An 11,659-nucleotide genomic window follows, 5' to 3' on the forward strand; every position below is an offset into this window, starting at 1 on the left:
ATCTTTTTATATATTTGAGTAAATGAGTAATTGCTTCACAAAATTATGGCAGCCACACAATGGATCTGGGCAAGAAAGGACTCAGCTGAAGGACCAAGCAGGAGGATAGGAGGAGTAACTAACTAATCTGTCAGCGACAGATGCGGGCGCAATGATAAAATTTAAAATTGCCCAGCTAGCATTGCAATTACCCTCAAATAAAAAAGGCACAAGGATATGCCAAAGGACCTCCTGCTGCGAAAGAGGGAGATGGATAGAGGTGCAGCGGGAAAGAGACCGAAAGAGTCACTTGCACAATGCCAAAATGATTCAAATAAGTTAGAATAAATAGTTTATAAATTATTAATAAGTTAAGTCATTTAAAGAACTACCCAAAAACTAAAAAAATAAAACTGAAAACTGTGCATTTAAAATAAATCATTTTACTGTTTCTTAAAATAAGATAATATTAAATACTAAAGAATTTGCTTAATTATGTCACCATTAGGCTGATTCTAAAATTGTAAAGAAATAACTTTCAAATTATTAAAAATATCCTTACCAAATTCTGAAGAATTTGCGAATTTCTCTCATACAACATCATTATATCAAGGTAACTTGTTCCCAAGACTTGCTGGTTTTCCTCGGTGCTCCTGCTTTTAATGAAATAAAATAAATGCTGCTGGGTTAAGAAAGGAGGATGGGCGACTCAACAGCAGCGGGTAGCCAGCAGAATCAGCCGCAAGGACAAAAGGCGGTTGACATTATGGCATTGTTGTGGGATGACCCCGCAATCTCCGCTCTCTGTGTGCTGTTGATATTATATTACATTTTATAAATTACATTTTATGCGCAAGCAAAGTTAATTTGCCTTTCGCTCTCGGCTCTCTGGGTTCTGGGTTCACTTGGCCTTTCTTGCGAAAGGACCTCCCCGCCCACGCCGCCCTTCCCAGGATACACTTCACTTGCATGCAGGACAAGTTGACATTTATTGTGGCTGTGGGTCGTGCATTAGCCGCCTCCTTTTCTTTTGGCCTGACTTCAATTGCGCAACGGAAATGCATTAAGAAATTCATTCCACCACCCAACCCTCTTATTTTTTAGCAATGGAAAAGTGTCCTTCAGGTACATTGAACCAATAATCACGGGGATCCGCACGGTTGGGGGGCGGCCGAATGAGGAAATGCCTTTCAAATTTTCCGGGGTTACGTGTTTACAAATGCCAATCGACTGGTCCCGGCTAATGCAATGTCTAGCCAATACTTTATTACATAGTCAATGCAGATTGGCGAACAAAATGGAACTAAATGTGCCAAAATAAATCAAATTAATCGGTTGGGGAATTATATTTTTTTCGTTTTGGAACTTTTAAATTCTCTACATTGATATCGATAAAATACATTATTAACATTTTAATTTCTAAAACATATTTAAATATCTGATTATCTCAAAAAAATTTTCAAAATATTAGTATTGTTTTTGGAAAGGCTAAAAACTCGAACACAATTTTCATTAATTTACTTATTTCCTTAACTTCAGAAATCATCCTTGTAAAAACCTTTTCTATCGTCAACAGAGATCCAATTAAATCAGCTAACCTGTTTAGAGAAGAGTATAACCTATCGCCCCCGACTTAACAACCATTCATTGGTCCTACCTGTCCAATAATAATAGTATCAAAAAACATTTAGCACCCATTCAAAAGGGAAAGACCCACTTTCCCCTCCCCCTTCGATTTTCGCTGGGCGTTTACATAAATTTCCCTTTTTTTGTGCGCACATTTTTATGACAAGTAATCCGCTTTCACAGCAATTGATGTCAGGGGAAAATCGTCACAAAATGAAAGTTAATACCCAACAACGCGACAATTGATTCAACCTGATGTGATATCCCGTCATTATTATCGAGTTTGCCACTCGGCAACCCCGCCCACTATCCACACCCACCCACCCTTTTCCACTTTCCCACCGCCCACTTGTATTATTAAACATTTTATTTGATGTTGAGTGAGCTGATAAGGCTAATGAATGCACCTCGCATAAGTATTGGGATTGGGTTCGGTGCGGTGCCGAGAACCTGGCGAAATATCATTATGATTTTATTTACATTTGCCTTTAATAAAAGTCAGCCCGCATGTCTTATCGAGATGGCGATGACTGTTTGATTTCGTATTAAATTAGTGTCATAAACAGGAACAACTGCTGTGGTTCGCATGGGTTGCTTTTTTCGAAAAAGAAAAAAAAGAGATAGAGGAAGGAGAGCCTTGGTTTATCAATGGAATATTTACAATGTTGTATTAACAATTTATTAAACAATTTTATGGTGTTATCGACGGTTGGCCTCGCATTACGTATACGCACTCGTGGCTCGCTGTGTGCGCACTCTGCACTGCTGTAATGTAATTTCCGTTCTGCATTTCCGCCGGCCGCCGATCCGAAAGAGCCGCAAATTGGGCGTAATTTTATTTATTTAACGCAGCAGTTTGCCGCCTGCACTCGCTGCCTCATTTTCGGCGGCAGTTCATTTCCGCAGCACACACGCATTTTCAGTTGGAGTTGCAGTTACTTGCTGCGGTCGCCATTGTTCGCTTTAATCCCAGTGATTGTCGGCTTCATCGGCAATTCGCTAATACATACTTATTTAATGAAGATTAAATAACGAGGGAAAATACAGCAAGAATTTCCAGGGCGCTTAAGTTTAACAAGTAGCTCTTGAGATGTAAATTTTTGCAATATTTAAATCCAATGCATTGTGAATGTTTAATTAATATTATAATATGACTTATTAATCCACTCAAAAATCAGATATTTTCAGAGCACTTAAATTTAATAGGAAACCCTTGTGATGAATTTTGTTAGCAGTTTTTAAATCCAATGGCTTTTGCATTTTTAATTAATTTTACATTAACAGTTTGAGTCAGCATTTCATTTATCCTGGATAATTTATTAGTTATAGAAAAATCATTCTTGTAAAAAATTTAAAAATAGATTTTTCGATATTTCTGTGTATTTTTAATAGGTGGTAGCAAAATTTGTTTGTTTTAGGGAAAATTGTCATGGAATCTTGATATTTGCTTGGTTTGAAATCTCTGCCATTAATTAAAAATATTTAAACTAAACATTTTTAAAGCCCAATTTCACATTTAATTGATTTTATTCGAGGCCCAAAGTATGCCACACATTTGCGAAAATGAAATTCCAACGTGAAACACTTTCCCAGATTTTCCCCACGTTCTCCGTTTTTCTAAATTGATGTGGAAAAACTCAAGCCGCCCACTCCGCACACCTGAATCCTTTTTTCCCAACCAGCCTGCCTTTTTGCGTTGTCCTGATTCAGCTCGAAGCGAAATTGGCTTCAATTATGCGACTGAATTATGAAATTACAAAAATTGCGAAAGTAAGTAGCTGCCGCTGCTTTTCGCTTGAGCCAAATGTAATTGCGGCAATTTGCAGTTGCAGCCAGCACTGCCAGTCGGCTAATAACGTTTATTAAAACCACAACAACATTGCAGGAAGGCTGAGGGACTCAGGGATTTTCCCCCAGCCACCGACAATAAGCCGAACAGAAAGGGGGGATATATGAATGTACATATACTGCAGCCATGTTGTGCAAATTACGCAAATCCTTGTGAAGCACATTAATGCGCACAATGACAATTAATCGCTGCAAATTAAAATGATGACAATGTACTGGATTTTCCCATATACCATACACCATATCCATACCCACATTCCCCCATTTACCGAGCACTCGGCGCGGATTAAGCATGGCAAACGAAACGAGAGTTAAATTTAAATCATAATTATTTATGGCTAAGCCGGCGGAGGCGGATAGTTCACATTGTGTTCGCCATTCAGACGGAATTCATCCCGTTGTCCTTGCTCCGCTCGCCGTTCCTCGTGCCGCCCATCCAGACCCACGCCCAGTCGCTCGATGAACTTGGACGAACGGAATCCATTTTTCTAAAAACAATTAACAGGAATCAAAGAATAAATAATATTGGTTTTTAGTAATATAGGGTAATCCCCACCTCGTAGTACAAGGACCGCGCCTTTTTGGCCGCTTCCGGATCAAAGTCCCATGAAGTCCTTTCGTGAAGGATCGGCTCACCAGCCACATTATTTTGCAGAGTCTCGGTTATCAGCCGTATTATAAATCCATCTGTCGGTTGGCTAACCTGCAGCAGCAGCATCAGCACCAGGGGTGACTAAAAAAATATTCAAATCAAATTACATATATTGAATATATTAAAAAATGTGTTAAACGAATATTTTATATGTTATTCACTTTGTAAAAATTATGAAACTTTTTATAATATTCCAACAATTTGGAAACTATTACCAAATAAAAAATGGTATTTGGGTATAGCATTATGAATATTTAAAATATGAAATATAATTTTTTATAGTGAGAAACAAGTGAATTTTATTTTAATATTTCATTTAAATATTTTAAAGTTTTGACAAAATTATTTAATTTAAAAATATAATTAAAAAGCTGTTTCTGATTTAGTAAAAGAAAATTAGTCGTGAGTAATTAGTTTTAAATCTTTAACTCGTTAATAATGCTTTAACTTGTTTATATTAAGTATCATATTTTAATTATAATTTAATATTATTATATTTATTGCTCTTTAAATCGAAATAAAGATATTTTATTATTTATGTTCCTGTTAGTGTAAATTTCTTCTCAGCTTATGTGTTAGCTTTGGCATAAACGTCAACAAAAAGAGGAGGCGGCTGATAATTAGATTGCACAAGAAATTAATCGATCAGCGTTTATTACTCATACGCCCCACATTACACATTCCGCCACACAAAAAAACCACTTAACATTAGCCTTCCTCCGCGCTGCTCTAAACGATTTTATTCATGGCTTATTTACTTCGCATTAATCACATTTCGGTACACTTACAGCGAACATAAAGACAAATCTCAGGTGTAACATTGTTTCGAGTTTCGAGTCTTTTTTTCCCCGAGTTGAAGAGCCGCCCGTGCGAGTCACTGGACCATTGATCACTGAAGACTACGAATCGCTGAAATCGCGTAGTTGCATAAAACGCAGCCAAGCGCCAACTCGAAAAATATTGAAAATAAAAATCAACCTCACGAGCGGCAACAAAATATGGCAAACCAAACAAACTTTGAGAAGTTACACAGCCGAAAACGGAGAGTTGCCCAGAAATTAAGAGACAGACAGAGAGGGATTGAGAGATTAGAGCCGAGATACAATTTGGCTTACAAATCTTTAACGGATTCCAAAATTTGGCGCTAGCACATTGAGAGAAATCATGATCGACTAAAGGCCTAAATGAGTTTTTCGTTCATACTTAATTTTACTATTTAAATTAATTTAAAAAAAAATAAAATTATAATTATTTTCAGACTAGGGATGTATATCAAAATATCGAGCTTTATATCGTATCGAAAATATAGTAAGGTTGATATGTCAATTATATCCAAAATATTAAAATATTTAAAAAATTTTATATCCTGGCTTTTTTAGCAATTATGTTTTTTACAACCAACTTGTATTAATTCTAACAATTTTAAGTTCCGACTTCCTTGTAATTTCATTAATTTTCATAGTGCATTAAAAGTTTTAAAGGTTTTTACGGCCTATTAATGGAATATGATCTCCGATCTGTGACTTTGCTTTCGACCTTCGAGCAGGTACTTGAAAACCCGGCTTCGCCAAAACTCTTGCTTGGCTTTATGAACTGTTTTATTTTTTTTAGTTTAGTTTAATGACAACCCAAATTGGTTTTCATGGCAGACGGAACTAAGTACGCATATTCGCCAAAGGTTACTGCCATTCATTTGCCGCAAAAGCTGCGCCAAAGCAAACCGAAAAAAATAGTTTAAAAAAAAGGTAGAGATAATGTTAAACAGAAATAGAAACCCAAGGAAAAATGCAAATGCAAATGCAAGGCAAAGAAAGTGCGCCGGAGAGCTGAGAAGAAATGGCACAGAGTCGCGAAATAAAGAAAGCAAAAACTGGTTGGCAGCTATTTTTCCGTCGTCGGAGCATGACTCTTTTTTTATGGCTGCAGAAGTTACATAATGGGTCCATCGTCATCTCGATCGGAGGCGAGGTCCAGTCGGTCCACAACCACTTTGGTAATGTGGCCCCAATTCCATTTTTGCCCACTCGAACAGCTGTTTACCATCCGCTCTTCCAAAGTATTTTGACTCTCTTTGGAACCAAACAAAAATAAAGAGCCTACGTGAGTCGACTCAGGTGGGTCTTTAGAGCCATCGTTTTTGTTTATAAACATACATTTCCGGCAGCCTAAATGCAGGTGGAAAAAGTGCTTAGTTTTTCAGGACTTTCACTTTCCCCATGAGTTTCAAAATCTTGAGGATCATTAGATTAAGTAAACAAATAAGTTACGACGCACTTAGAAAAAATATAATTTTTTTAAATTAAATTACTATTAAAAACTGTTAATTCAAACTATTTAGTTTTTTAAGTTGTAGTTTCCTTTTCCCTTAAATATTTATACAACATAAATTATTTTACTTTTATTTCTTAGAATTTGGTTTTTTGTGATCTTTTTTAATCAAATTATTGTGAAAATCTATAATTTCAAAATATTTAAATTTTCCCATTTATATATCCATTTAATTTAAATATTTATATAATAATAATAAAATTTTAATGCAACCTCAAGTGTCAAATAATACTAAAATGGCACTAAATTTTTGGAATTAACTTATAATTTAAAACAATCAACTAAGTTAATATTCCATGATAAATTTATTTACATAATCGACCACCATTATAATGAAATATTTAAAAACATTTGTGTAAATGTTTAATTTTTATCTCCTGTAGCCATAATGAAAGTTTCACGATTTCAATTTATTTTACTTTTAACAAAATTAAAATTTCTAATAAATTAACTACCCATTTAAACTAACTAACTGACTAACTAAGCATTTAAATTATTTATATTTCAGGAAGATTAGCTATTTATGTTTCCATCACACTATGCCAGTTATCATGATAGCACTATTATATCTAGCAATACCAAAGTGTACTTCAATTTAAAGAGATAGAGTGACAAAGCCTTAGTTTAAGTTTGTAAGCCAGTCTTGAAGCTCCAACTCTCTTTGCTCAAGCTTTTATTCGGCTCTCTTCGTGGAGCTCTGCTTTTGGCTTGGCCGCTTGTCGACTGGCAATGCAATTCAGTTGCCAAACAAAACGCGATCGAAGCACATCTTCGTACCGCTCCGCCCTTCATTATCTTTACCGTTACGCCTGCGATCGGGGATTACACATATATCCGTATCCAAAAATAAAAAAAACCATGGCTAGGTTGAACGCTCTGCTGCTGCCTGTAAGTTTTCAGCTAGTTTTGGATTTACACCTCAATGAGAATGGGAATTCTAGGGTTTACCTCCCCAATTAACATGTCTTAGAGCCCACTGACACAATTTCCGCCTTTTCTGCGCGAAAGTCGCAGCCGAAAAGAAAACCGTCGGCGATCGCTGGAAATTGTGACTTGAATTTCCAATGAGCCCGGTTCTTCTGTCGAAATCCATTTGTTTTCGACGGCCAGACAATTGACACATTTCCGAAATCATATGTGGGCCAAATTTGAAGGCTCTTTCGATGGAGAGACCTTGAAAGACACGCTTGCGGGATCTTTCTCTTAATTTCTCTCTCTCTTTTTCTCTTGGCCAAGTTGAAAGCCAAGCGAATTGTGTCATAATCTTTGGGCAACAAGTTGTGGCCAAGTTGCGCATCGTGGTTATGGCTATTGCTATTGTTGGTGCAATTGCATAACCAGCGTTTAAACCGTTGCTTTGGAGTTGTTTAAACCGCCCGAAAGAGATTTCTCGGAAGGCGTAGAGTACATTTATTGCCACTTTCGTGCAGCTGACACAGTGAGCTATTGAGCATTTGCTGGCTTTAATTGTTTAACTTCCCTAAGTCCAACTACTTTCACATAGATATGTTTTTTATTACACATTTAATTCCAAACACGACTTTTACTGAAAGCACGAACCAGTTTTAATTCGCCAAAATCACATAAACGAAATGATAATCTAAATTATTTTCCTAATTTACAAAATGGAAAATATTTAAGTGCCAGTAGTTACATTCTTTAAATGGTTCTCCTAACTCATTGATCTTTCACCATATATTTTAAAAACTTTAAGATGAACATAGAAAAAGACTTTATTTTTTTTAATCTTTAATTCTTAAATCCTATTTGTTGTTCTTTATTTTCAGCTTCTTCTGTTTATTGTAGCATTTGTGGTGCATACAACATTTGCCACTGTTCAGCCAAAGGCGCCAAACTTCCAGTACTTCGAAAGGTATTTCAATGTTATATATAAAATTATATTGTATATCTTAATTATAATTGGAAATTCCAGGCCCAAATACCGTTATCCCTACTACGATGAACATGGACGCGGAAAACTTCTCTATGGCTACGGTGGCCCGGAATTGTATCAGTACAAGACCTATACGCCTTTAGAGGGCATACACTAGGCTTTATAGCTCATAGATCCATTATAGTTCATAATTTATGTATTCTCTGCTTTATTTAAATTAAACGTTTTTTTATTTACCCATAATGTTGATAACTTGAACAACAGATGGCGCATTCAGTACTGTTTTGCATTTCACAACACTGCTTCGTTTTGGGCGCGCAGTTGTTAATTTTGAAATAAGGAACAATTTTAGAGATTTGACTGGAATTTAATTTTTAAGATTATAATTATTTAATTATTCCCTTAGGCTCGTTGTTTTTATTTTCAAGCTAAAAGAATAGTTCGTAATTAAATGCTCAAAGCCCAACAAAAAAACATCGATAAGAATAATTAAAGTGACCATACAGACTATCGTCTAAGTAGCAGTGTGACCGCAGCCCGGCCGGGATAAAATACCAATTGTATTGCAAATTTGTATAATTTTTGCCGACAGTTCAGATTTTTACGAATTTTTAATAATAATAAAAGAAATATGTCCCGGAAAGAGGCCCTGTCGCAGTTCATCAACCAGATCCATGGTCGCCCCGTGGCCGTGAAGCTGAACAACGGCGTGGACTACCGAGGTGAGTGGAAATAGCTCTCATAAATAAAGCCGGCAATCACAATCACGTTTTGGATTCCCATTCCAATTCCAGGGGTCTTGGCCTGCTTGGACGGCTACATGAACATCTGCCTGGAGCAAACGGAGGAGTACGTCAATGGGCAGCTGAAGAACAAGTATGGAGACGCCTTCATCCGCGGCAACAATGTCCTCTACATTTCCACGCAGAAGCGGAGGGTCTGAAAATCGTAGCACCTAAGTTTATTCCGTAAATACAACATGATTCACAACAATACAAACACCCTAGGAGAACTGGGATTTGGGTGTAGCGGGTTGCCCGGAATTGAATAGATCTACTACAGAAATATTTCTCATGTTAATAATCTTTGGAGATCCTTTCTACTCATAAGTAATGTTTCATGGAGTCCTTTTAGGCAACACATTTAGAACCGTTTGCTCAAAGGAATGTAAAAAAAGTATGTTTGAACTCATCATCATCGTAGGTTTTCCACGATTTTACTTTTAGATCTATACTCGACCCCTAGTATCATTCTGATTTGGCTTACCTCTACAAAAGCTACTCTAATTATATAAAGAAAATGTATAGTTGCATTAGAATCATATGTTAAGGATTGTCAGGATTGTTACAAATATTATCTTAGTCAAATGGTAAATAGAAGTTTAAAGTGGTTACTTACGGTTGTCTCATAAATACTTACTTCAGAGCACTTAGCTAGTTTCTATAAAGGCTTAGGAAGATTTTCCCATGCTCAGATGCTATATTCACTCACTTCCCACTTCAAATTAAAGTCCAGGCTTAGAGTCAATTATTGTAGCTTAAGTTTATTCCATAAATACACTATCTTAAGCAAGAACCATCCGCTCTCAACTAGGATAGTGTGGAGTGCCGTACTCCCGGGGAATGGCTCCAAAGTGCCTCAGCTGCTTCACCGAATATCCTGATCCCAGAGCGGCGATGAGGCGCTCCCCGCGATAGCCGAACTTCCTTTCGTAGACTGGACGCCAGGAGCGACCAAAGTGCGGATCGAAGGGAATCTCGCTGGGCTGCTGGAAGGGCGAGTTGCCGAAGAACAGGCGGTCAAAGTAGTCCAGCACCGCCTTCTTCTTCTGAAAGTGCTCCAGAAAGGGATTGGCATTGGCTGCGGTTCGGGGATCCTGCGAGGCGAGGTTCTTGAAGTACTGGAAGTTCACCAGATCCAAGTTGGAGAAGTCAAAGACCTGCGGCAGATCGTGCAGCGTGGCTTCCACTCGCACTACGGAGCACATGGAGCACTTTGCAGCCAAGGGCAATGTTAATGGGGTGATTATCGAACGATGGGTGGCTGCTTTAATTGCCCACTTACCATTACGGCCAGTGCAGCAATTAAGACGTATTTGCACATTGCAATTGGCTTTTTAAGATCCGGAGAGAGAGGAGACACCTATGCGCCTTCCCGCGTGGAATTCAACTGATTTGAATAAATTCGGCCAACTGCATGGCTTGGTCGCTCGATATCCGACTGCCCAGCGATTTGCAATCGCTCCCAGGTCTTGTATTCTGTTGTAATATCCCCCAGAAATCGCATTACCCAATCCCGCCTGACGACGCGCTGTCCAGGGAAGCCCAGCCGAATGTAACCGTCGTAATTAATTGATATGCATGTCGCATCAAGAGGCGTTCCAATCAAAGCGCTCGTCACCACCGGCTGAATCGTTCATTTGGGCTTTGGTCACCGCTGGCGGCACTGCCACTTTATTACTCGCGGGCGACTGACTATAGATTACAATCTCCCGATCTTAATGAGCATGCTTTGTTTGCTAGACCCCCAGATCGGTGCATCTCGCTCGATTTGTAATAATTTATTTATTTAAATCGAAACACACAAGTTAAACAGTTTATAAAATAATGCAATTTAAAAAGGTTGTTTGTTTGATCTCCAAACTCGATTAGTTACTTCACCAATTTGTAATAATTTATTTATTTAAGGCGAAATACAAAAGTTTAACTGAGTATAAATTAGTGCAATATTTAAAGAAGGTGATCTCCAACTAACTTAAGAAATGTATTTCTCATGCGCAGCTTTACATATAAAATAGAGATTAATAGTTTTGTGGTCTAAAATGTTATTTTTAGTTTTTCTCAGTCAGAAAGAACTTTTAAATTAATTTTATATATTATTTGTATCTTTTCTTGTATACAGCTGCGCCATCTACTTTGATTATTTTTATATATTTTGAGCTGCTGCGTAGAAATGTTATCTATTTTCAAAGGATGGTATATTCTCTCTTTAGTTTACAACAAATTTCTTATAAAACTTAGTTTTCAATTCCAAACAGAACTTCGGCTTTAAAAAAATTAAGAAATGCATTATTTAAAAAAGGTTCTAAGAACATTAAAGTTTAACTTAAAATTTGCGACTCCTGCAATTTATTTTCCACAACTGACTGATATCCCTATAAAACAAACTTTTTTGACGGAGCTTTCTGCCAGTTTCAGGCGCGTTTCCTATATCCAATCGATATGCAAATGGCAACCGTAACCTGGTGCGTAAGGCGATTGTCAAATTTCTATAGAAACTGAAACAAACAAAGTATTTAGGCCAGGAAATGGCAGATTACGCAAGGTTAGCCT

At 37.2% G+C, this 11,659-nt stretch overlaps 4 protein-coding genes across 4 annotated transcripts; 2 read left to right on the forward strand and 2 right to left on the reverse strand.

The window, feature by feature from the left end:
- Window positions 1–3,764: 3,764 nt before the first annotated feature.
- LOC108060740 (uncharacterized) lies at window positions 3,765–5,027 on the reverse strand. Its single transcript, XM_017146574.3, has 3 exons — window positions 4,894–5,027; window positions 4,010–4,186; window positions 3,765–3,941 (listed from the first exon to the last, which is right to left on the reverse strand). The coding sequence occupies exons 1-3, from the start codon at window positions 4,924–4,926 to the stop codon at window positions 3,792–3,794; spliced, it is 360 nt and encodes a 119-aa protein (XP_017002063.1). The 5' UTR covers window positions 4,927–5,027; the 3' UTR covers window positions 3,765–3,791.
- Window positions 5,028–7,182: 2,155 nt separating this feature from the next.
- LOC108060776 (uncharacterized) lies at window positions 7,183–8,599 on the forward strand. The gene is made up of 3 exons (XM_017146635.3): window positions 7,183–7,321; window positions 8,221–8,306; window positions 8,367–8,599. The coding sequence occupies exons 1-3, from the start codon at window positions 7,292–7,294 to the stop codon at window positions 8,482–8,484; spliced, it is 234 nt and encodes a 77-aa protein (XP_017002124.2). The 5' UTR covers window positions 7,183–7,291; the 3' UTR covers window positions 8,485–8,599.
- Window positions 8,600–8,869: 270 nt separating this feature from the next.
- LOC108060777 (U6 snRNA-associated Sm-like protein LSm6) lies at window positions 8,870–9,324 on the forward strand. Its single transcript, XM_017146636.3, has 2 exons — window positions 8,870–9,049; window positions 9,122–9,324. The coding sequence occupies exons 1-2, from the start codon at window positions 8,959–8,961 to the stop codon at window positions 9,268–9,270; spliced, it is 240 nt and encodes a 79-aa protein (XP_017002125.1). The 5' UTR covers window positions 8,870–8,958; the 3' UTR covers window positions 9,271–9,324.
- A 573-nt stretch (window positions 9,325–9,897) lies between these two features.
- LOC108060775 (uncharacterized) lies at window positions 9,898–10,518 on the reverse strand. Its single transcript, XM_070213921.1, has one exon. It carries the CDS (start codon window positions 10,312–10,314, stop codon window positions 9,913–9,915), a length of 402 nt encoding a protein of 133 aa, XP_070070022.1. The 5' UTR covers window positions 10,315–10,518; the 3' UTR covers window positions 9,898–9,912.
- Window positions 10,519–11,659: the final 1,141 nt, after the last annotated feature.

The sequence above is a fragment of the Drosophila takahashii genome, chromosome 2R (genome assembly GCF_030179915.1).
Source record: "Drosophila takahashii strain IR98-3 E-12201 chromosome 2R, DtakHiC1v2, whole genome shotgun sequence".
In the NCBI taxonomy this organism is placed as follows: domain Eukaryota; kingdom Metazoa; phylum Arthropoda; class Insecta; order Diptera; family Drosophilidae; genus Drosophila; species Drosophila takahashii.